At 47.7% G+C, this 25,581-nt stretch overlaps 1 protein-coding gene across 2 annotated transcripts in view; it reads left to right on the top strand.

The window, feature by feature from the left end:
* Positions 1 to 25,581, top strand: part of WDFY3 (WD repeat and FYVE domain containing 3) — an 80,491-nt gene that overhangs the window by 3,919 nt on the left and 50,991 nt on the right. Inside the window, exons 2-10 of one of the 2 annotated variants that reach the window (XM_078613535.1) lie at positions 3,474 to 3,536; positions 11,785 to 12,006; positions 12,535 to 12,658; positions 17,582 to 17,691; positions 18,052 to 18,309; positions 18,930 to 19,122; positions 21,319 to 21,505; positions 22,201 to 22,370; positions 24,201 to 24,806. In XM_078613535.1, the coding sequence (XP_078469661.1) occupies positions 11,815 to 12,006; positions 12,535 to 12,658; positions 17,582 to 17,691; positions 18,052 to 18,309; positions 18,930 to 19,122; positions 21,319 to 21,505; positions 22,201 to 22,370; positions 24,201 to 24,806 (1,840 nt within the window). In that variant the 5' untranslated portion in view covers positions 3,474 to 3,536; positions 11,785 to 11,814. Of the gene's footprint in view, positions 1 to 3,473; positions 3,537 to 11,784; positions 12,007 to 12,534; positions 12,659 to 17,581; positions 17,692 to 18,051; positions 18,310 to 18,929; positions 19,123 to 21,318; positions 21,506 to 21,651; positions 22,371 to 24,200; positions 24,807 to 25,581 lie in introns of those variants that run through there. The other variant, XM_078613534.1, reaches the window with a different exon arrangement.

Here is a 25,581-nt window from a genome sequence, read left to right as displayed (position 1 = left end):
ATTTTCACTGGTGACAGCACGGCTGTGGATTATTGAATCTGTCTGTGTGGAGCATTACACACTCTTCGTTCATATACGTGGCTTTTCTCTGGGCACTCTCATTTTATTCCGCAAGCCAAACACTTGTTAATGAAATTGACTAAACGTCCAAGTGTGCAGGACCCACTTGAAAACAAGTCTTGAGACTCAGCATTCCTGGGAAAATAGAGGGCATTATTATTATTTTGCACATGTGCAGATGACCCTGGGATTGAGTTTAAATACATATAATCAACCATGCCCATGCCTCCGCTAAATAAAGGACTTTCCAAGCTGCCTCTATCTTTCAGGATCTTTCAAAGTAATAATACGTTTTCTCAGATGTGGTCCGTTTCTTGGCTGCCACTCCGTCGTTATTCCTGACCACGGCCATGTTCCCTTCTGGCGACATGCGCTGCCCACGTCCAACTTCCTTATCTTAGATTAAGACATCGGCACAAAGTTAACATGAAATTAAGACCTGAGTTTCAGAAGTGCAGCAAATGATAGCAACACAATTCCGAATCTGGGTGACTCCTTAAACAAAGGAAACAACGGAGGAAGCTTGCCTGGTGATATGTACCAGTTGTTAACCCGGACAGGCTCATGTCTGTTGACTAATTATCTGGGTAATGGGTACAGCACGGATAGAACACGATAATGCACTTCTTTAATAGGGATTGGCTTTGTCTCTTGCACGCACCAAGCCCTTTTCAGGGAGGTGGTTTGCGTTGATTTATCAGAAGCTTTCCCTTGTCCTTAAGCTCCCATCTATTCCTGATACCTGCAAATCAATACGTTTGCGGGGTGGGGTTGTCGAAGAGATGGGCCGTTGTGGTATGGGAGTATTTGGGGATAATTTGGCCTGCTAATAATTGGTAGCAGTGGTTTCAAGAACGGTTTCTGTGGAGGAAGCTCGTGAAGAACACTACTGGGCAGTTGGAGGCATCCACAACAAAAAGTGGAACACCGGGCGGCTAAAATGCAGCAAGTGGGCAAAGTGGGGAGCACAAGTGGTCCATCTGCTAGTCATATCAGTTAGTCAACCCATAACACCTGAGTCTATCCCTTGACCTCCTGCCAGCACAAGCGTGACATTGCTGCTCCTAGAGGCAAATAGTGCCTGTTTTTGATCTGTCTCTCATTGGCTGAGACAACACCATTTGGACTGCTTTGATCATCACAACACTGTTTGCGTGTGAAATGTTTACACGGCTACAGGGATGATGGAAACAACGACAGCAGTGATGATGATGATGATAATAGAGATGATGCTAGTTAAGGTGATGACCATGATAATGGATGATGATGATGACATTGGTGACCAAAACGATATTGTTTGATGGTGATAGCAATGGTAAGACAATGTTTGGTGATGATCATGCAGATAAGGCTATGATGATTAAGACAAACTTGCCTCTTGATAATGACAATATTTCATTAACGGAAGCATATTTCATCCCTGGAATTATGCATACTCCTCTTTAGAAAAAAAAGCAAATGCAGAAAATCACACAGAGGTAGTTCTGTAAATTTCAAACAGCATCACGTATCGGGCCCCTTAGATGGCAGTGTGCAGGTCCCTGCACAATTACCCCCCCCCTTACCCCCGAGCCCCACTCACCCACTTTCCCCAGCACATTAATATTTGACGCTGCGTGCAGGTGTGTGCTGTGTGCGTGTGCGACCATGTGTGGCATACACACACACACAAACACCGTGGCATTTATTTTATATGCTGTATGTGTACGGGTACAGCCCTTTATGCCAATCCACTCGTAGTGATCAGAAGCTAAGCAGGTACTCGGATGGGAGATTGCCTGACACGACCAGCTGTTGTATGCTTGGGCTGTGAGGTGGCCAGGTGAATGCAGCACAGCTGTGGATTCTTGAATCTTTATGTGTGGAGCATTAATCGCTATCCCCCTCATATACATGGGTTTTCTCCGGGAACTCCAGCTTTCTCTCACAAGCCAAACACTTGTCAATTAATTGGCTAAACAATTTCAGTGTAACAGGAGCCTCCTAAAACGTGTTTTGGGACTCTGTGAGGCTTTCCAGGGAAAATAAAGGGCATTATTATTATTGTGCCTCTGCACATGTTCAATTTGACCCTTGCATTGACTTAATCATCATCGACCATGGTCAGTCCACTGCTAGATAAAGGCCTTCCCAAGCTGCCACCACCTCGGGATCCTGCAGTACAACAATCCACGAAGCAATTGCACTTATTCTGATGCCATCGCTCCATCTTCCTTGTGGGCATATTCAAGGAAGCGTTCCTGTTTTTTGGCTGCCACTCCGTCATTATTCTTGACCACCAGGCATCATCATGTAATATTCAATCTTATTCTATTCAATATGCTATGTAACAGAGTAAGATTATATCTTAAGGGAGTGGTGGCTTATTAAATTAATCGTACTTCACAACGCTAGTCACTACGGGTTTGTGATGATGGGGAGCATGGATGTGGAAACGTATAAGTACCGTACATTAGTGGGATTTGCTTTACTGGCTTTATATATGTGTGTGTATGCCTCAGTGTAAATCAATATACACATATGATCAAATAATTGCAATCACCTCTGAAGACCGTGTTGGTCTTCGTAGGTGCTCGCTAACAGCACTGGCCCCAGCAGTCTAATTAAGGCTATCGGTGACCTGATTTCCATTCTCGCACACAGTCAATACCAGTGGAAAATGTCTGAACTGGTCCTTAGGGCTCCCCTAGATCGACTTGGCCTTGAATGAGTACCTGGTACAGCGTGTAGTAAAGAACAGCATTGGGGAGACGCAGGTGGGTGGGCGTGGTGCAGACCACACCACCCTCTTGTGTGCCATCCCGGCCTTAATAGGTCCTCCCTAACAGCACTTGCCTCAATAGCTTGAAAAGGCTGTATGGGCGATCGTTTTCTTTGTGTGTATATATACAGCAGCACGGTGTGGGTGCTGCACGGTGCGGTGTACGATTACTGAGCAGGCAACCGCTCGTCACACATCACAAAAAAACACTGTCCCATGGAATTGGATGCCATGGGAATGAAGTCATTATGGAGTGAAGCGTCAGACGGGTGATGTAATGCTTGCGAGAGCTTTGTTTTATTACAGTACTCCGTTAAAGCGAGAAATGTGATGCACTTGGTTGTGTTGATGTGCTTATAAGACAGAAGGGAGAGAGTGCCAGTGTCTCTTCCATGCTTGTGCGATGGTTGTGTGGTTCTCCTCTTTGTTGGCGGGCCGTGAGCTTGTGGTGGTAATTGCGTGGCTGTGTGTGGCAGCAAGCAGTCTCGATAGCTACTCGACTGCTGTTGTCTTGCGTCGAGCAGTTCAGCCACTGTCGCGCTTCTCATTTTCCTCGGCCTGCATTGATTGTGTGCTGAATTGACCCCGACTTCGATTTGTCACTTTCTTCTTTCTCCCTGGTTTTACCCCGATTGTATGTGTATGTATGTAGAACTTCAGCACCACGCCCGACCGCTTTTCTCTCCCGAGTGGCAACGTTTACACACCGCACCAGGTACTAATATTAATATAAGGCTGTGTCGACCGAGGAGAGGCCCAGGACCGTTTCAGATAATCGTCACTGACATTGGTGGCAGTGAGCCGGAATCGATCTCTGGTCACCAGGTTCGTAGCGCAGCAAGCTAGCAACTGCACCACCGCTCTCTAAGTACATCTCTCTCACACACAAGCGAAGGTGTCACTTATGGCACATTGTATGTATGTTGAACTTTTTTCGCACCCCATGTAGCCGACCGTGCTAATCGGAGGTGGCATGGCACGAGATGACCGTCCTCCTTCAGATCTCTAGCAGAGCAGCGCAACCTTTTGTGTTGGAGAACGGCCCATTGAAGTGGCTATCCACAGAGCTTCCTCTGAGATTCCTTCAAGTGACCTCTGGACCACGCAGTAGAGGGCAGCGCTCTCCCACTCGTTCTGCTTATGAGAGTGGGGTTCCTCGCATGATGATCAAACCAATCATTTAATTGTCAGAGTTGGAATTGAGTCAAATTAAGTGGAGAACCAAATTGAATATGGATGGTGTTTTTGTGCAGTCAGTTGTGACCAGGTTGAGACCATTACCTTGCTATACTTGAGAATTCAATTTAATCACTGGCACGCTGCCTGGATTCAAACCCTCAGTGGTGCCAGTTCAGCGCCCTGACCTCTGAGCCACTCGATCACCTTTCTAGAACTGAACTTAAGAACTTGAAACTGTGGTCATTGTGCTCTCGCCTCTCACATCTGCCACTTCCTTGTCCCATCTACGACTCGGATACGAATCTCTTCCTTCATCACCTCTCTCCCTGACTACTTGAAAATTCTCTCTTCCACCTTCATCTTCCTCAGCCATGATATTTCCACTTTTGGATGAAAGCCTTCCGAAGCCGCCGGTACCTCACAAGAGCTTGCGATGTAACGATGCATCCAGCACTTGCACGTGAACTACATAAACAAGCAATTTGAGGGCTACGCTTTTACTTATTACCGTATTATTATTTGGTTATGCTGACGAGGACTGACTCGAGACTAAGAGCTGTTGTCGCGACTCTACATCCGCTCTACGTGGCGTGCGCGTGCATGTGTGTGTGTGTCGTAAATAACCGCGCAGGGCGGCTGGGCCCTGTGGGGCCACGAGCGTAGGGGCCTCTGAGTGGGCGCGATGATGCTGATGGCGGTGTTGGCATGGCGATAATGGAGTCGTGGTTGTAGTTCTCTTGTAAACAGCAGTCGCCCTCCCCCACCCCGATCTCCCATGATGCCTTGCGCGTGATTTGGCGTGAGTACATTGGGTTGGGTTTGTTATTTCCCTTAATAATGGAAAACGCAATGAGAACTGTTAATGTGAATGAATGTAAGAAAGATATTGGCGTTTGGCCACTGGAGGAGTTCAAGTTGGTTTGTTGAGCCCAGTGAGAACCGTGGAGACCAGGATGAGTCTCATTTGCAAGAGTGACTCACGTGGGTCACCAAAATGACAAAGGCAATCGTAACATAAAAACAAAGTACAGCAATGGAGCAGCTATAAATCATAGCAAAGACAACCACGTTGCAGAAGAAATTGAAAATACTGCACACACATAAGCAGCTACAACAAGGCTATATTTTTTCCGCCTGAGGACGACCGCTTGTGTTGCGATCGAAACGTCGTGATTTATTTTATTTTCTACCTACGTGACTTTACCGAAATAACCAAAGAGTATGGATTCCGAAAGCTTCAAATCAACACATAAAACTGGTATAGAAAGTATGTTTTGTGGGATGTAAATTAGTTTGGAGAAATTGTGTTTGGACAGAAACGTGGAGGAGACATTAGCAGTGAGTAAAACTTGGCAGGGCCATCAGAAGATAAGAGTGGAGAAAGAATAACAGCGGTGAGATGTAGAGGAGTGCCGGCGAGTGTAGGAGCCTCAATTACGAAAAAATCCTGGGATATATTTTACGATCTTTATTATTAGCGTCATGTACAGGTACAGGCCTTTGTCACTCCACTGCTGGATGAAGGCCTCCCATTGTTTCAGACAGCGATTATAAACTCCGGTGGCCAGGCAGCTCGGAGCGCTCAGCCAGCACCACTGAGATCCTTGGATTGGATCCAGGTTTCAGCCACTGTCCGTGATTAAACTGGGCTGAGCGTGAATGAGACACAGGGAGGGAAGTTTACATCCCAACGTTAGATTGTGCGGTAGGATGGCGCAGTGATAACACTCGTGCCTTACAGCAAGAACTTCCTGGGTTCGATTTACGACTGGCGCTTTTGTGTGTGGATTTTGTGTGTTCCTCCCCCTGTTCTGCATGAGTTTCTAATGGGTTCCCTCATTCGTCCCATTAACAAAAATAGAAGCTTTGTAACTGGTACTGACCAAATATCCCAGTTATGAAAAATGAATTGAAAATGCCTCAATTTAGATCACTCACAGCAACATTGTAGCATCCTGCGAACAATTGGCAGGATCCTCCTGAAAACAGTCTTGAGACTCGGTGAGGTGATATGCTTTTGTGTTTGTTGTCCTTCGCACCTCCAATTAGCACGGTTGGTTGTGTACTATGTAAAAGAAGTTCAACATACATACACGCTATATATTATTATGACGCTTGTTTGACCAGGAGAGCCTCACCGATGTCTCAAGTCCCTATTTTGGAGGGTCCTGCTAAGTTTTCGCAGCACTGCGTGACCGTTGCTATGCATTTCCCAACGGAGTAATCTGCGGTACGATTTTTTTTTATTTGGCAAATTTGGACGGTGACGTCGGCGCACCATGGCCAACCCTTCTTCAAATGACGCCACGGGATCTTTAACGTCCACGGTGAAGCAAGCGGCTCGGCCTACTTTTAAGCGTCATACACATGTGAACCTCTGCAACTAGCGGTGAACGCATTGCCGTCGTAAGTCATGCACACTGTGTGAAAAAAACTGCAGAATTTGTAGCGTGTGGTCTCCGCACGGAGGCGCGGGGGACTACAGGCAAGCACTTGGGAAGATAGCCAGAGCCGGTGCTCCCAACAGTTGCCCAAGGTCTATGGTCCGATTTTGGGATGTGTGTACATGCGGGTATACGCTCAATGGGTTCTCAGACTGGACAGAGTGACTTAACGCTCATCTGCTCATTCCTGTGGGTGAGGAATCGGCCCTGGCTCGGTACTCCGGCCGCTTCAGCAAAATGCAGACATCACGTCTCTCCTTCACGTATCCGTCTCTCTGCATTAAATCATGCAATTGTTTCTTTCACAACCCATCGGCCTTCTGGGAGTGCATCATTTCAAGAGCATTGATTTGGTTCAAGCAAACTCTGGACTGGTTTCGACATACATCGTCTCATCAGCAGTCCGGCTAGCTCGAACCAACACTGGTGAACTGCCTGATGTTATATTCAAGGACCCTGTCTTTAAGATATGAGTCCTATTATCATTATTTTATATGTTTGTCCTCGTCCCGGTGAACCGCAGGAGCGATCTCGCTCACGAGCGTCACATCGCGTGGTTTCCGGAACAAAGCGACTCCCGGTCTCACTCCCCCTCCCTTCCTACCCCCAGCACCCAATGTCCTCTCTAAACACCCCCTGCCACCCCCTCTCCCGAGCCTTGAAACAGCCGCTGTGACGGGGCTGATGGCTTGTTCAGCTCGCTTGTGTCCGGGGCATAATGCATGGGGCTGTCACGTCGTAGGAAATAAAAGGAGTGAGGGAAATGCAGATGAGCAACGTCTCACAGCTTGGCCTGCCACTCGCTGCATCCGTATGCGTGTGTGTGTGTGCGTCTTTCACCAGCCGCGTCCGTAAATTGTGCAACAATTATTTCATAAAATGGATATGTATTTCTTCTTTGTTGTTAGTACAAAAACTGTTGTACTGTGCTCCCAACCATCACTAATTTGCACTGAAGTAACTAATTGGCGTTTTGTTAACGCGACACATTTTTTACTGATGGTGGTGGAGGGTTGCGACACATTTCTAATAACGCGATCTAACCCAAAAAAAACCTTTATTATGAATGACTGACCAGCTTGTTGAAGTATGGTCAAATAACCTCCCATGGCTGCCAAATAAGTCTCATCATGAAGTATGGCCATGTAAACCCCCCCCCCCCCATCATAATCAGCCATGAGCAATCCTTTGCTGGATGAAGGCCTCCTCAACTTGTTGCCATCTCTCGTGGTTCTACGATATTAATAATTTATCTTTCGCCTGCACACGAGCCGATTTATTGGCTCCATCTCCTCTGTGGATGTATTCTCGGATGCGCTCCATTCCTTGGCTGCCACTCAGTCGCCATCTCTCTCAGCGCTGCGATGCAGCACCTTCTGTATAAGCATGCTCTTTAAGTGCAGTGCTGCACCACAGATCGGAATATTACGTGTTGAATAAATACCACGGCTGGCTGTCCGATATTTACAGCTAAAATGTTTTGGAGGTCCTCGGATTTTTCTTTTTGTTTCTTTAAGGAAAAATATTAAAGCAACAAATTGTCCGGGGACGACAATGCGTCTTTCCACTCGTGCATCGCACAAGGCCGTGATTGATCCGTGATGGAATCCGAGAAATGTCTAAGGTCCACTGCACTCGCTCGGGTTAACGCAACACAAAGGCAAGGCCAGTGAGGGTCCCCACCAATCGGATGTCTCCCCTCTCGGGTCATGTGTCACCCAGAGCCAATGAAGGGCTCCGTGTTCACGCATGCATAGCCTTGGCCATGAACAGTTGTTAGCTCTGTGCTGCCCATGTGCACGTTGCAGCAATTATTTACTATTATTTTTAACAGACGTCAGGTTTGTGGATTTGTATAAATTAAGTGGGGCGTGTTACGTGAGACATATTTACAAAATGAGCTCGCACAGAGGGGTCTTTGCCTCAAACACCGGGCATTTTGACAGCATTGGTTCAAGGAAGCCGGACTGCTGATGAGACACTGCATGTTAAAACCGGTCTAGACGTTGCTTAATCACTTGCATTCAACCAATACTGTTGATGAAATGCACTCCCAGAAAGCTATGTGGTTGATGGTACGTGTGGTAAAATATTTTGTATTTTTTACGTGGCGAGATAAATATTGGAAGGTGGCGTTATGTTTGTTGTAATTCATATTCTCCATGACCTCTAGGGATTAATTTGTGTTGTGTGATTAGTCATTTTAATTCAGATGCTGTATTTGCAGGGGAGGGAAGGAATTTGTCAAAATATGTTTTTGATGAAGTAAGAAAGGAGAGGCTGGGTGGATCTGAGGTCAGAGTGCCCAGATAAAACCGCGATGCTACATTAGAATCCAGGCAGCTGCCTCTGAATAAACCGGCTTCTCAAGCACAGTATTGTTCTGGTAACCACAAATATAAAATATTACTTTCTATCTGCACTTAATTTGGCTAAATTCGAACAATTAAACAAATATCAGATTGACTGTCAAGAGACAAACATTGCTCTTCAGAGCATAGCGAGTTGGAAAGTGTTGCCCCCGCTGAATGGAACACAGGCCACTTTAAGGGGTTTGAGAGATAGCTCTGTGATATCCGCTCCGTGGGCCATTCTCTAACACGACGAGTAGCACTGCTGTGTGAGAGACGCGAATGGGTGGCATCAATGGGCCATTTTGGGATAAAATTGAGGTGGGGTGGGGGGTGGGGAGTTATAAAATAAAGGAATATATCTGTCCATGTAATTAGAAAAGGAGGTTTCGGTGAGTAGCACGTATGTCAATTCAAATGTATTTTGTTTAACCATGTGAGAACTCAAGAGACCAGAATAGAGGCTCATTTTCAAGAGTGATTCGGGTCCCGTAAATGAGAAAGAAGTCCTTCAGGGTAAGATATTGAGAGTAGAACAATTACGGGATCGAGCAGAAGGAAGTGAAGGCGAGGTGTGGGGGCATTCATGGCGTTGGCCATGATGACCCTTGGCCTGGATCTTCGACAAATTGTTAACGGCTCAAAACAGAAGAGGAATTGAGAATCGATACGCGAGAGGTGTGACGGCTTGTTAGCGCGTATCTGTGATCGGCCGCGCATCAATCGGTTGTGTCAGACCCTGCGTATGTCGCAACCCCTCCCAGGTTCATGAAATCCTCCGACTCGGTGCGTGTGTCCTGGAAAGGGAAAAGGCGCCTCCTTTGAGATGTGCTATTTCTTGCAGTGCTTTGGCAGATGCGGGGTTTATTATTTTGTCTCATTTCACTTGAGTGGTTTTATCAAAACAAACTCGGTGAACCGAATCTCCATCTCTTGTTTGATAAAAACAAGCCTAGTTGCCCCCTTAAATATTATACCTTTAGTTTGCAGCATATACCCATGTTTTAAGATAAAATGCTTCCCTCTTACATGAACGTGGTATTGAATTAATAATTGATTGATTATTTTATTGAGAGCTCTGTGTGAGCAGCTACATCATGTGCATTGTCTTTGTGCTGTTCGCCGTTTGGCATCCTCTGGTCTAACACTGTTTGAGACTAGGCTCAAAAGAAAGCTGTCTCTGGTGTGGTACAATCAGTTTCAAAGAAAATGCATTTATTATCAGATCATGTTTTTTGTTTGTTTGCATGATTCACCACAAGTATATGTGGTTAATGCATACACGATTCCTTGAAAAAGGTTTCAGTTTGGTGTTTTAAGATCTTAACACCTGTTTTATTGCCAAAAAGGGTAAAACCTATGCTTGTAGATGATGATTATGATCTCATTCAATGAATGATGATTAGATACACATTTGTTGGTGATTTTATGATAGTAGTGTAGATGGTAATTGATGTTTGCATGGTAGGGATGATTTTATGATTATTTGTGCATGTACTCTTGATGATGATTGCTCGATAAGGATTGGATGATAATCGTGATCATTTGAATCATGATGTCATTGCTGCAATAGTTTGTGAGTCAAGTATTTGACTACAGACCTGGTGTCAGTCATAACATATTACAGCAGAATCTATCGCTGAATTCCCATTACTTTTCAATTATAATTATTAATTACACAATCACAGTTGTAATGAAGGTTGTTAATATAGCACTGGATTTTGAACAATCGTTTTCGGAATGGATTCCAAAAAGTCAGGGAATAGATAAGTCACTGTGTGGTACGTCCCAAACAAAAACATACATACGCAGGACTGGCCTTTCATGTATTTTATTAGACATTTTGATGTGTGTGGCAAATCTATAATCATCCATATGTTTACGAAATAAATAACTCAACAAATGGTAATGCGGTGGCACGGTGGCGCAGTGGTTAGCGCCAAATTTTATGAACAAGACACCGTCGATTCCTTGCCATAGCTACTGTCAGTGGTTGGTGATATCTTAACTGATCTTCACCACCAACCTGCATTGACCAGCGTGGTGAAGTATGGTCAAACAACCCCCATGATTGATACAGCATTGGAGGACTTTATCCAGCAGTTAATTGACAGAAAGTGAGTTTCAAAGTGCAAATGAGATTGAGGTGGTGCTCATCTCCCGTTTACATTCCTGAGCCAGTGGTGTAAATTCCACATTCCCATGGCAGGTGAAAGTGGATCCATAGGACAACCACTGTTGATCTTCCCCAAAATGTGGTATCCACTTTATGAACCCTGGAGAGATGATGGGTTGAGTCTGTGAGGCGTTTGCTCTACCGTTATGCCACCTGTCTGGGATTGACAAAGGGATAAGTGTTATCATTATTATTATTATTTATGTCCTGTATGTTGACCATCTTTTGCATCGTATATAGCCAACCATGCTAATAGGTGGTGCGGGGAAGGACAACAAACTAAACACAAAAAATGAGAATAGGTTTTCCCCTTTTTTCTGGCAACAAAACAGGTGTTAAGATGTTAAAACACCAAACTGAAACCTTTTACAAGGAATCATGTCTGCATTAACCACAATAATTGTGATCAGAATGCACACAAAAAACATACTCTGATAATATATGCATTGTCTGTGAAGCTGATTGGTCCACACCAGAGACAGATTTCTTTCGAGCCTCGTCTCAAACGGTGTTGAGCCTCAGACTAGGCTCGCAAGAAAGCTGTCTCTGGTGTGGACCAATCAGCTTCAAAGAGTATGTTTTTTGTGTGCATTCTGACCACAAGTATTGTGGTTAATGCAGACATGATTCTTTGTAAAAGGTTTCAGTTTGGTGTTTTAACATCTTAACACCGGTTTTGTTGCCAGAAAAAAAGGGGGAAACCTATTCTCATATTTTGGTACTGGCAAAGGAGGTCCCATGATAGAAACACAAAAAGCAGTGCCTAAGTCTGTCAGATGCTCACTCCCGTGTGTGTGCATGCGTGTCGCCCAGTGGCTGGCCACCGGCCTCGCTACCCTCACCATGAACGTGGTGAAGAGGATGATGACGCGGCAGAGGCCGGAGGAGCATCCGCCATCGGCGTCGTCGCAGGACAATGCGCTGGGCCTCATGCACCTGCGCCGCCTCTTCCTCGAGATGACTACAACCTCCCGGCCCGTCACTCAGAAGGAGCAGGAGGAAAAGCTCTACATGATGCTGCCGCTCTTCAACAAGGTGGGCTGGGCCGGACAGAAGGTTCATAATAGCCGGGTCTGAAATGTTGGGTCTGCACCGCTGAGATGCGAGATTATGGACAATGGGGCTGAGTGTCCGTGTCTGTTCCACTGGATTTATAATGGCCATGTTAGGGACATTTGAGCCGGCATTGGATAGAACTTGGGTTGCTATCTGTATGAGGGGTGCACAATATCGCATCACATTAAATGTTAGATTTGCATCTAATTTATATTCTTCTAGCTCTGAGTGGCTATACGTTTCATTTTTATTCTCATGTGAAGAACACTCTTGACAGGGCATTTAAGTGTGACTCCAGAATTGCTTTTGTAATGTCATATTCCTTGGCTGTCCCTGATAATCATAATTATTATCACAGCGTCTTATTTGTATTCAGCATCATTCTTGCAAAAAATTGCGTCCCAAACTCGCCGTAGAATTTGCAACGTGCACAGAATTCAATAGACATAGCGGCTCGAGGGCGCACGGGGTGAGCTGTGGCGGGACGCGTCTCCTCGGCGAGAGCAGGTGTTTGGCGAGGCTCCTCCCACCTCGATGGCCGAGCGCTTCTCCGACCTGCTCCAGTTCGCCACGCAGGTGTCTCGGCTCATGGTGACCGAGATCCGCAGGCGAGCCTCCAACAAGTCCACCGGTGAGGCCCGTGCCGCCGGATTTCGACGGGAAAAAATAAAATTCTGATTCTGATCTCTCTCTCTCTCTTTGCTCCACCATTATTATTGCTCCTACTACGCTTGTTTACATAGGAAAGTCTCTTCCAGTCTCATGACCCTTTTTCAGGATGGTCCTACGATTTTGCAGTCGGGCAGGGGGGTTGCGATGCGTATGTGTGCGTGTTTTTAGCTGTGGGAGGAAACCAGAGAACCCAGAGGAAACCCATGCAGATTGAGGGGAGAGCGTAACTTTCCACACGGAAAGGTGCCCGAGTCGGGAATTCGAACCCCGGTCCTTGTTGCTGTGAGACATGAGTGGTTACCACTGCACTACGTCCACATATGAGCAAACAAAGGTGGCGCTTGATTAAGGTTGCGCTTCTGTGTCTACAGTGGGAATTCCACATTCCCATGGCAGGGACCAGTCTATCCATGATTCTTTCCTTCAACAACTGGCACTGGCCAGCGTGGTGAAATTTGTTCAAATAGCCCCCACAATCCCACGCACGACTTGGGAAGGTCCTCACCCAGCAGAGGATTGATGAAAGGGCTGCACGCGTGCATACACGCAAAAGTTGTATCTGATTGCTGAATAGGCAAACGTGTTCATAGGTCTAACGATTAAACAACGCTTGACACTGCCTAACAAATCAATTAGGCAGGTGGTGGTGCCAGCGTTTAATGAAGTGCCAATGCTTATAAGATATTTTTTGTTCCTGGGTAGTGTTATTTCTTAATTGCTTATGCCTAAAAACTATAGAAAATGGCTATTATTCCCCACAAACTTTGCTTCTGTGACCAGGACAGTGATATTTTGAAATTTACCTATTTTCAATGAGAAAACAGGCGAATTTGTGTCTTTTCGTTCACATAAAGTCAGAAAAAAACTACATGAATCAAAATTAACATGTATTTATACTAAAGTAATACAGAAATTACTACAAAAGATTTCGAAGTAAGTAGTTTTTCGAGATTTACGATGATACTGTAAATCACTTTTACGAATCGGCCCCAAAATGTAGTCTCCCATCATGTTCTCGTTATACTGTCCTTGGTAGCGGCGTTCAAAGTCCAGTATATCCTGGCGGAAGTGCTCGCCTTGCTCCTCCGAGTACGCTCCCAAGTTCTCCTTGAATTGATCAAGATGAGCATCAAGGATATGGACTTTGAGGGACATCCTACAGCCCATTGTGCCGTAGTTCTTCACCAGAGTCTCAACCACCTCCACATAGTTGTCGACCTTGTGATTGCCCAGGAAGCCACGAACCACTGCGACAAAGCTGTTCCAAGCCACTTTCTCCTTACTAGTGAGCTTCTTGGGGAATTCAATGCACTCCAGGATCTTCTTTATCTGTGGTCCGACGAAGACACCGGCCTTGACCTTTGCCTCAGACAGCTTAGGGAATAAGTATTGAAGGTACTTGAAGGCTGCCAAATCCTTATCTGCAGCTCTGACAAATTGTTTCATAAACCCCAATTTGATGTCCGGTCCACCAGTGGCTCCCACTTGACGTTGTTCCTCCCCACAGAGAACTCGGTCCGCTGCGGCCAGTCCCGTCTGTGGTAGTGCGCCTTGGTGTCCCGGCTATCCCAAAGGCAGGGAAACTTGGTAAAACCGCCTTGGAGACCCATCAGGAATACCACTATTTTGAAGTCTCCGATGACCTCCCAGCCGTACTCATCATACTTCAAGGCGTCCAGCAAGGTTTTGATGCTGTTGTAATCCTCTTTGAGGTGCACCGAGTGAGGCAGGGGAAGAGACGGGTACTTGTTACCATTATGGAGCAGCACGGCTTTGAGGCTCCTGGATGAGCTGTCAATGAAGAGGTGCCACTCATTCTGGTTACAGGCGAATCCGATTGCCTCGAACAGACTGGTCACATTGTGGCAGAAGTAGAGCCCATCTTGACGGGTGAAGAAGCTGCAAAAAGGTTGGTGACGCTTCCTCTGATTTGTGACTTGCACACTTTCATCCAACTAGTTCCACGGCTTGAGCCTAGATGTCAAATTCTCGGCATTGCACTTGGTGAGACCAAGATCTCTGATCAAGTCCTTGATGTCTTTTTGGTTGGGCTAGTATGGGTTTCTCTCCTCAGCTCCACCTCTGAAATTGTCATCGGGATCTACAACGTCTTCCTCGCTCTCTGACTTGCTGCTCTCTTCTAAAGACGTCTGCTCTCTCTCCAGAGGAGTGGGCACGGGGAGCTCATGGCAGTGTGGCACAGGGGTGATGGCTGTAGGAAGGTCCGGATACGTGATAGCAGGTGCATTCGTGCGAGTCCGATGTTAAGAAGGGTCCACCATGCAGAAGTAGCAGTTGCTTTAGTGGTCAGTGGGTTCTCGCAATATTCTTTGAATAGCGAACTCCATGGCTGTCTTTTCCCCTCTGTACCATCCTTCAAAAATACATTAATATCACCCATGAATAGTAATGTGTAAGATATTCTCGCAGGATTTTTCATATGTGATATATTTTTTCAATAACATTTTAAAATTGAAAACTTTGACAATTAATTTCTTTAAACAAATTCCGAGCAACAATTTTTCCTTGCAGAGGTTTTTTGCGTTGCTCGCAGGTGAAATGAGGTGCCCAGGATTTGTCTTGATATGTGACAGGCATGTCGAAATATGCCTTGTAGGCCTCACACATCTTAGCAGATGCTTCCACAGAGTACTTTTTCGCTCTTGTTTTGATAAATTGGCCACAGACATGGCAAAATGCGTCTTCCGGATGCTTACAGCCTCTTGATGCCATCTCAGAAAAATCAGATATGTATCCACTTAGGCAGCTGGAACTAAACTGAACTGGTGGGCTTAAGACCCGTGTATTTATACACGGCACTGAATCTATCTGGAATGTTCTGAAAAATAGGTACATTTCAAAATATCACTGTCCTGGTCACAAAGCAAAGTTTGTGGGGAATAATAGCCATTTTCTGTACCTTTGAGGCATAAGCAATTAGGAAATAACACTACCCAGGAACAAAAACAAAATAGTTACACAGTGTTATTGTTTCCGCTCACGCTCGTGAGTTGAAGAACAATTCTCATGACCAAATTAGCAGCAATTAAATTGCGGCGTTTCTCTTGAAACTAGGCCTAGCATCTTCAGGACAAGATCCAGGAACTAGGAATAATTGTCACCTGAACTGCTTTTTTTGTTTAGTTTGTTGTCCTTACCCCACGCCTCCAATTAGCACGGTTGGATGAAGTTCAACATACATGCGCACAAATGGCATGACATCACAGGAACAAAAAAGTCATATTTTCTAGGTATTAACCTTTATAATTGCATTCTAATGTTATTTTAAGGATAAACCTTGTTCGTTTGTTGAAGTACAAGGAAGCTTGGATGGATATTTATGGAATAGTAAGTGAAGCGGACTGCGTGCCTTAATGATGTGTTGCCTCTGCCTCTGTTTGTGTGTAGACGGCACAGTAATGGTAGTGGTGATCGTGCTGCTAATGGCAGTGGCTGCTGTAATGAGGGGTTGCCTGCGCTGTAATTCTGCCGGGTTGCTGCTCATCTCGCGCACGAGCTGTATTGCCTCCGTTGCAAATAGATTAGAGGCTTAATTACAGGTGCCGTGTCGCACGCTTGTGTCGCTGGTCTCTGCTTTTGAGATGCCGGCGTGGTGGGCGATGGACTGCGGAGTGACGTGACACCTACACCACTTTGTTTCCATGCTCCATTGTGAACTTCCTACTGCATCCTGCACACCTGTTCCACCGTCACATCTCCTGATTATGTACACGACGCTTTCTTAGATGCTCCGTTCCGTTGCGGTCGTCCAATCCACTTGCTCTACCCGTCCGGGGAGGGCCTAGCACCCTCCAACAGTAGCGCAGGTGCCAATGTTTACAGCCCTTTCTCAATCCACGGCTGGGTGAAGGCCTCCCCATACCGTGTGTGTCATGGGGATTCTTTGGCCATAGTTCACCACGCTGGCCATTGTGGGATGTTGAGAGCGAGCAGCCTTGGGCCGGATGAGATATCTTTCGCCAACGATGTTAGTCACCATCGGGAATCAAACTCGGGTAGATGGGCTGTGGCATGGCCCAGTAGTAGTCCATTCACCGCTTATTGCAGAGGTTTGTGGTTCGATTCCGACAGCCCAAACTGATTTTTACTGCGGTTTTAACGATAACAATATCCACCTTATGCTTCACGATTGACGTTAAGGATCCCTTGATGTCAATTCCAAGAGTAGGCGATTTTGCGCTGACGTCATGGTTAAAATTGATCAAATACGTAAATTTACCTACAAATTTTTCAATTGGGAAACACAGCACCATCGCCCACTACCTGCAGATTGATGTCCGCTTGCCAGGCGCTGAGTATTCTTGTGCCGGGGGGGCGGGGCGGGGGGTGCCCTTTGGAATGTGTTGAGATGAGATGCGATGTAAGTCACTTATCATTACACACAAAGTGCTCGCCACAAATGAACCACAATTCCTCGCTGATCTCGTCAAGGAGCATAAACCTTCACACAAACTCCGGTCATCCTCGCAGCGGGAATTTGGCTGGCCATCGAACAAAGATGGTCGCTGCATCACGCGCTTTTAGATGCACATCTGCCACCGTCTAGAATGCTCTTCTGTAGGAAACCACTAGAGCTATGCACTTTTAAAGCTACATTGAAAACTTATTTCTTTAGAACTGCTTTATGTGTTTAGTTTGTGGTCCTTCCCCCACATCTCCGATTATCACACTTGGCTACGTACGGTGCGAAAGGAGTTTCAACATACATACTATAAAGCGCTCTGATAACCCGGCGCACAGAGCGCATTATCAAAACAAATCACTCTCACAACAATTGTTCACCCAGGGGGGGGGGAAAGGAAGGGAAGCAGCTGTGGTTGAGAGCGCGAGAGTGACGCGTGGCGCCCTGTGGGTCTCACAGAGGCGGCGAGCTGCGCCATCGCCCAGTTTCTGGAGATTCACCAGAGCGAGGAGAGCAGCCGCGGGTGGATGCTGCTCAAGACCCTCAAGCTGCTCGCAGCCTCGGGACAGGTGACGGCCGTGAGGGTGGCGGTGAGGGTGGTGGCAGTGGTGATTATCGTGATGGTTGTGATGATGATGGTGAGTGTGATAGTGATTGTTGTAGTGGTGATGATGGTGGCAATGGTCATGATGATGGTGGCGGTGATCGTGATGATCGTGGTGATGATGATTTTGGTGGTGGTGAGGGTGATGATAATTGTTGAGGTGGAGATGAGGTGGATAGTGAGAGGTGGTGCCAGTGGCTTGGGGAGTCCATCCAGCAATGGAATGACCATGGCTGACAATGATGTCGACAACGATGATCGTATACAGATACCACAGTCTCAGTGGTAACAGCCTGACGGGCCGCGCCTCCGCCTCTCCTCGCAGAAAACCGTCGACTGCATGACCACCATGTCGCTGCCGTCCACGCTTGTCAAGTGCCTCTACCTCTTCTTTGACCTGCCCCCCCCTGGGGGGCCCAGCCGGGCCACAGCGGGGGGGGGCACGGCCGCACCCCCCGCCGCCGCCACCGCCGCCGCCACTCCGGCGGGGGCAGGGGCGCCGGTGCCGGCGCCGGGCTTGGCGAACCAGACTGACGTGTCGTGCTTCGAGCGCCGCGCGGCGCTGCAGAAGGTGTTCGGGCAGGTGAGACGTGCCACACAAGGGGAGTGGGCGATTATCATGCTTGTGGTAACCAAAGGATGACTTTGTTCGTAAAAGCTCAGGAGTGGAATTGGCCAATCGTCTCAATCATTAGAGGGCCACAGTTTTTGGACAATTGTTGGTGCCGGTTCTGGACGGCTTCCTGCTCGTCTATGGTTTACTAAATTGTTCTCTCTCTCTCTCTTTTGAGATGCCGAGCACAACATTTCCCGGAATGCACCAGATTTCATTGGATCTCGGAAGTGAAGCAGAGTTGATCCTGGACAGTGCTTGGATGGGTGACCACCTTGCACAAACAGGTGGTGTCAGCTGCTGTGGGTCTACGTTGTCAGTAGAGGGTAGTTTAGTTGTTAGCGCACAGCCAACATCAGTGACGAATATCCGAACCGGTCCTGGGCCTCCCCTAGTTGGATTCTGCCTTCAATGAGTGCCTAGTGCGGCATGTAATCATCAGCACTGCGGAGACAAAGGCCGCTGGGTGTGGTGATGAACACAACACCATCTCGTGCGTCGTGTTGGCCTTTATAGGCGCTTGCTAGCAGCGCTTGCCCCAAGAGACTATTAAGACTTAACAGCAATTTGTTTGTGTTTGTGCTGCGCAGATCCTGGTGCGGCTGTGTCGTTTCGTGTCCCCGGCCGAGGAGTTGGCGCAGAAGGACGACCTGCAGCTGGTGTTCACGGCGCTCACGTCGTGGTGCCCGGCACACAACCTGGCGTGGCGGCAGAGCGCCGCCGAGGCGCTGCTCACGCTGGCGCGACACGGCCTCAGCGCCAACGTGCTCAAGTACCTGCACGGTGCGCGGTCGCCAGCGCTGCTCCCCCCAGCTGGCCTGTCATCCGAGCATTATTGAGTAATCGCTTACTTGACCGATTGTAATCGGTGCCAGATCGGCGCTCTCATCTCTACATCACCGACCAGTTGATAATGGCCAGGTCTGGAGCGGTGAGCCCGTGTGGAACAATGATGATGTGCAGGGTATTGAGTACAGGGCTGGTATTTATAACGCTGTCTGCAAGGCCTCATAATGGCCAGCTGGCTTGGGCTGAGAGCAAGCCATCGTTGACTTGGCCATCATCTCTCTACGGTCAGTAAAATGAGTTCCACTTCATGGGGAAGTCAACAGTAAATGTCCTTTGGCTGAACTCACCCCCACGATAGGAATGGGGAATTTCCACCACTTGTTCCAGACTGTCAACAGGAGATGAGAACAAATGCCTCTGTGTGCATGTGAGCTGGGACTCACTCTGGCTTTGACTTTCCAAGAGACGCTGAGCCAGCAACGCAAAGAACTTCGGTTCGAATCCACACTGTGGTCGTACACAAATCTATGGGCTCTGATTACCCAAGTGAACGATTACTCTATTGATGACTCTACTGGCTATAGGTTTGATTCCCCAACTAACCTGTTAACTCTTTACAATCTGGTGGGAGAGGTGAACGAGCTAAAACACTAACACGGTGACACGAAACTCGTGTGTATTTAGCCACGTGGAATCGGGGTGAAGATGGAGAATGCTGCTATGTCTGTTATTGTGCCGCTTCTCGAAGTAACCGGTGACTTGCCGACATATTTGCAGTCACGTGGGCGCTGGGTCACTCACCCTCGATGAGTGAGAAGCAGCGCATAAACCAGTGCGCAAGTAAAATATGTTTTTGTGCAAACAATGTTTATCTATCCACGGCATGAGTGAACTGTGTACAGGAGTGTTCCAGTTCAAAGTTCAAGTTTATTTAGTGTGATCGGGCGAGAACGCAAGTGACCAGGATGAGTCTCATATGAAAATGTGATCTGCGTCACTAAAATTACGAAAGCAAAAATAACGTAAAAATACAACAATGGAGCAAATATTAATCATGACAAAAGCAACGGTGTTGATTCTAGATTTGAAGTTTTCGTGACTGCAAGGATCCATACTCTTTGGTTCTTTTGGTAAAGTCATGTAGGTGAAAAAAAATAATAATAATAAAATAAGAAAAAATTAATTACATTAAAATAAAAATGAAAATAACTAAATAAAAATTATTTCTTGCTGTGGCTGCCCTACCTGATGACAGAAGCTTGTGTTGTTTCCGAAACGTTGTGATTTAATTTAGTTATTTTTATTTTATAGTATTTGTATTATTTTATTATTATTTATTCTTTTTATTTTCACCTACGTGACTTTACCGAAAGAACCAAAGAGTATGCAACGGTATTGAATTTGTGGCAAAAACAACTGCATGACAGGAAAAATAGAAAACAGTGCACAAACATAATCAATATTCAATGATTTTCCACGCACAAAAATTGGCTCGAATGTAGGGTGATTATTGCACTCGTATGCAACCAGACAAGGGTGTATGATGTCAAATGCATCTGCAAGGGAAGTTATCGCAAAGAATCGAGAGCTCATCATCAGGTTGTGATTGAGCCGGGAAAGGAAGCAGGGACGTTTATGAAGGGAAGGGATCCCCCCGGTGTTTGGGGCACGAGCAAAGAATGAGTGACAAGCACGTCAATGTTTCTGATGAGTGATAACCGTGGGGGTGTTTGGGTTGAGTGATAACCGTGCAAGTGTTTTGGATGAGTGATAACCGTGCGAGTGTTTCTGATGAGTGATAGCCGTGGGGGTGTTTTGGATGAGTCAGAACCGTGCGAGTGTTTTGGATGAGTGATAACCGTGCGAGTGTTTCTGATGAGTGATAACCGTGGGGGTGTTTTGGATGAGTCAGAACCGTGCGAGTGTTTTGGATGAGTGATAACCGTGCGAGTGTTTCTGATGAGTGATAACCGTGGGGGTGTTTTGGATGAGTCAGAACCGTGCGAGTGTTTTGGATGAGTGATAACCGTGCGAGTGTTTCTGATGAGTGATAACCGTGGGGGTGTTTTGGATGAGTGATAACCGTGGGGGTGTTTTGGTTGAGTGAGAACCTTGCGAGTGTTCTGTCCTCGGTACGAGGCGCTTGTGAAACACTCTGCTCCCCCCTCTCCCCGTCCTCTCCATGTGCAGACAAGGAGTGCGTGGGGCTCTGCCTGCAGACGATGCGTCAGTCGAGCGAGCTGAGCCTGGCGGAGCTGCTCGAGATCCTTGTGAGCCTCCTGTGCTTCCTCAAGGACTCGAGCGAGGTGTCGCACAGCCTCCTCGACGACTTCCGCTGCTGCCAGGGCTACCAGTTCCTCTGTGACTTCATGCTCAGGCACGGTGCCAATGCACGCCGTCGTCCGTCTGTCCCCCCTACCTGTGCACGCTCGCCCGTTCACCCATGCATGCTTTAATTCGCCCACCCTATTCATCTGTATGTCTGTCCATGCATTCATTAATACATTCGTTCAGCCACCTGTTCATACTTAACTTTATTATCCAGATATCCATCAATGTACATGGTGTTTTTGAATACTGGGGCCCAAAGCAGGCGTGTGGCGTGTTCCGTTTTTTTAATTTTCTCAACAAAGCCCCCGTTATTTCTATTTCCAGAATGTAACGTTATTTATATTCCGTGTTAAAAGTAAATATGTACGATTATAAAACAAAGGAAAGCACGACGGACAATCACGAGTCGCTTCTGGAACACGCCTCCATTTCCACCGCAGCTGCTGTCGAGTCATATGGCTGCTTGCAGCACGGCGGCGGTGCCGGCGGCGTTAGGTAACGGCAACTCGGCACGGCTGGCGTGCCCCCTCCTTCGGGTTTTCTACTGTGGGAGCACAATTTTCTCACAACCGAAATGTTTTGGGTTTGTAGCTGTCCCACTCACCTGATCACCCACCCACCCAAAGCCACTCTCCCATCCACCCGCCCACCTACTCATCCACCGATCACCCGCCCACACCCCCACCCTGGTGGCCCACGGCGTTAGAGTCGTGTGATGCGGTTTGGCTGGTGCCCGCGCAGGCTGGAGCAGGCGGAGGAGGAGGGTGCGCGGGACGGGCTGCGCAACCTCGTGCTGCTGGTGGCCTCGCTGTCCACGTGCGGAGCGGCCGAGCTGCGTCCGTCTAGCAGCCTGACGAGCGGCGTGCCCTACCTCCTGCCGGGCTTCACCGTGCCGCAACCGCTCGGCAAAGGTGCTCCTCCCTCTTCCTCCTCCTTCCCCCCTCCATCCCCCACCTCCCCCCTCCCTTCTCTCTCCACCCTCCTCCTCCTTCTGGCCTCTCGTCCGTGTCGCCATTGTTTTTGCTGATTCTGATCCTGTTAAAATTGCCATCAGACAATTCTAGACTGGCTTTGTCCTCATCAGGACCCGTCAGTACGGTGGTCTTCAATGCTCATTGCTGCCCAATGGCTCTGGGAAGCCACACATGAAGAGCACTTTCCTCTCCACCATGGAGGCCCCCGTAAGCGTTTGCCTAATGGCCAATTACTTTGTCACAAAGGATGGCTTCAAGTCACCAATTAGACCGATTCTCTCTTCTTTCGCAGGGATCTGTGCTTGGCCCATCACATTTTAGCATCGACATGGCACCATTGGATATTCTGCTCCGACATCTTGGCTTATCCTACCATTGCTATGCAGATGATACTCAAAATTATATCCGGTTAAATCCAGACGATGCAACAGCATCTTCTGCGCTATCTGCATCACTAACAGGAGTGAATTCATGATTTGCGTCAAAACTTTTTGCAACTAAATGCCGACAAGACGGAAGCCATATTCATTGGCTCCCCTCCGCATCTTTCTAAAATTGGTTTGCCTCGTTTGTTGATTGATGGTCACGATGTCAGTCCCACACGGGAGATCAGAAACCTTGGTGTTCAGTTCTGACTGGTTATTATCCTTTGAGGCACATATATCTCAGGTGGTTAAAATTTCCTTTTTCCAATTTAGAAATATTGCCAGAATGCATCGCTTCCTGTCACCTGCTGACTTGGAGAAACTCTTCCATGCTTTTGTGTTGTCCCGACTCGACTACTGCAACACCTTATCGGTTGGGATTCTGAGAAAAGTACTAGGCAGACTCTAGCCTGTTCAGAATGCAGCTGCTAGAGTACTTGTACATACACCGTTACATGAGCACATTACACCAGTCCTCTTATCTCTTCATTGCCTAACCAGTCATATTCCGAGTGGATTTTAAGATACTGCTATTCATCTATCGGCTTTAAAAGGGCTCACCTTACGTTACTTGCAGAAAATACATTTATATCTTCCATCAAGGTTCTTAAGATCTTCTGATTTCCAACTGCTCAGCACTCCCAGGTCTAGTTTGCGATCTTTTGGTGATCGGGCTTTTCTTAGCGTGGCACCCAAGCTATGGAACTTGAAATCAGGTAATCAGAGTCTGTAGATATATTTAAGTCTCCTTTGAAAACCCATCTCTAAACTGGCCTTCCCTCTTTTGTTTGGTCAGTTGCACTGGTTTATTTTAGTTTCTTGCTGTTCATACATTGCGCATTGGGATCCGAGCATAGAATGCACATTATACATTTTAATTTTAGTTATTAATCAGGCATTTATCCCAATGCTGAGTCAAGTTGTCTTAACGAAAATACGGCCACACATCCATCACCTGAATTGGTGGTCTGGATAAGGCTGAGAGGTTTCTACTTATAATGCAGTGATCACATAACATGCATGCAAGGCATTATGGGAGTTGTGGCTTGCTGCTGTTTGGGAGCACACCTTTGTGTGTTGTTATTTCTATGCACGCTCCCACTCACTCACTAACCCAATCACTCGCCCACTCTCCCACTCATCCAGACCTTTCTATTAATTTTCATCCTGAACGTGTTCTCCTGTTCCCCTGAAGTTTCACATTATTGCAAATTAATACCTCTCTCAGTCGCCGGCACTACTCTTCAACAGCACGTAACCATAACTCAGAAAGGCACAAATCTCAACGTTCCCGTTTAATAAGCACACTGTCACCCCGCCCCACCCGGCATCGCCCTGGCAGGCATGAGCGTGCGAAACCTACAGGCGTTCGGCGTGCTGCAGTCGGCCTTCCTCAAGGCCCACACGACCCACCTGTGCGGCACCATCCTAGACGCGACATCCAACCTCTTCACCTCCGACCCGGCCAACTTCTTCATCCTCGAGTCCCAGCGGCCGCTGCCGCAGTTCGTGGAGCGGCTGCATGCGAAGCCGGCACGCGTACAAGAGCGCTTCTTCCAGCTGCTCGAGTCCGTGGTCTTCACCTTGGACTACGTGCCCTGCAAAGAGCTCATCGGCGTCAGCATCCTGCTCAAGGCCGGCGAGTCGCTGGGCTGCAGCGTGGCGGCCGTGCGCTCGCTGGCACGGCTGCTGGCGCGACACCCCGAGACTTTCCGCGAGGTATTTCGCGATGTCGGAATCCTGGAGGCGCTGGTCACCTGCCTGCACCGCTACGCCGCACTGCTCAAGGATCCCTCGCAGCAAGCCCCCGGCGGCATCGGTAGTGGTGGTGGTTATGATGGAACAGCCGCTGGTACTGCCACTGCCGCTTCGGAGGATCAAAGGGAGCTGGCGTGGCTCGTCATGGACACGCTGACAGAACTGCTGCATGACTCCAACAACAACGCAGGTGATAGTGGCGGTTGTGGAAGGTGGTGCCCAGTGTTGTTCTTGTCATGTTCTGTGAGCTTGGCAGAGTGTGCTGGGTACTTGGCATCACCTTGTTCATGTGAATGTTTTTATTGTTTACGTGCTCATGTTTGTTGCTTGTGTTTATTTTGCGTGACGTGTTGCTGATCCGTTACGTGAGTTGAGCGGCATGCGCTATGTACACAACGTCGTGTGTGTGTGTGTACGTGCGTGTTTTTTGTGGGGAGCGGTAGTGTAGCGGTTAGCGCTCTGCGCTACGAACCTGGCGACCCGGGTTCAATTCCCGCTCACGGCCAACACCGGTGATGATTATCTGAACTCATCCTGGGCCTCTCCTAGGTCGACTCAGCCTCAAATGAGTACCTGGTGCGATGTGTAAACATCGCCACTAGGGAGACAAAGGCGGCCGGACGTGGTGTTGGCCATCCACCCGCTCGTGTACCGTGCCGGCCTTTATAGGTGCTCGCTAACGGCACTTGCCCCTAGAGTTTGTTAAGGCTATACGGGGGATCTTTTTTCCAATAGTGTTTATGGAGAGCGGTCTTGCAGTGGTAAGCGCACTGTGCTACAAAACCAGTGACCCTATTTCGATTCCTGCTCCCAGCCAACAGCCTTAAACTGAGTGCCTGGTGCGGCGTGTAAACATCAGCACTGGGAGGCAAGGGCGGCCGGGCACGGGCCTGGCCACACCACCCCCTTGTGTGCCATGCCGCATGTAATGTGTGCTCACCAAGAGCAACTTGCCCCGACAGTCT

Source organism: Lampetra planeri, chromosome 41 (assembly GCF_965212315.1).
Source record: "Lampetra planeri chromosome 41, kcLamPlan1.2.h2, whole genome shotgun sequence".
Classification (NCBI taxonomy): domain Eukaryota; kingdom Metazoa; phylum Chordata; class Hyperoartia; order Petromyzontiformes; family Petromyzontidae; genus Lampetra; species Lampetra planeri.
The sequence above is the reverse complement of the archived record's forward strand: the minus strand, read 5'-3'. Positions and strand labels throughout refer to the sequence as shown.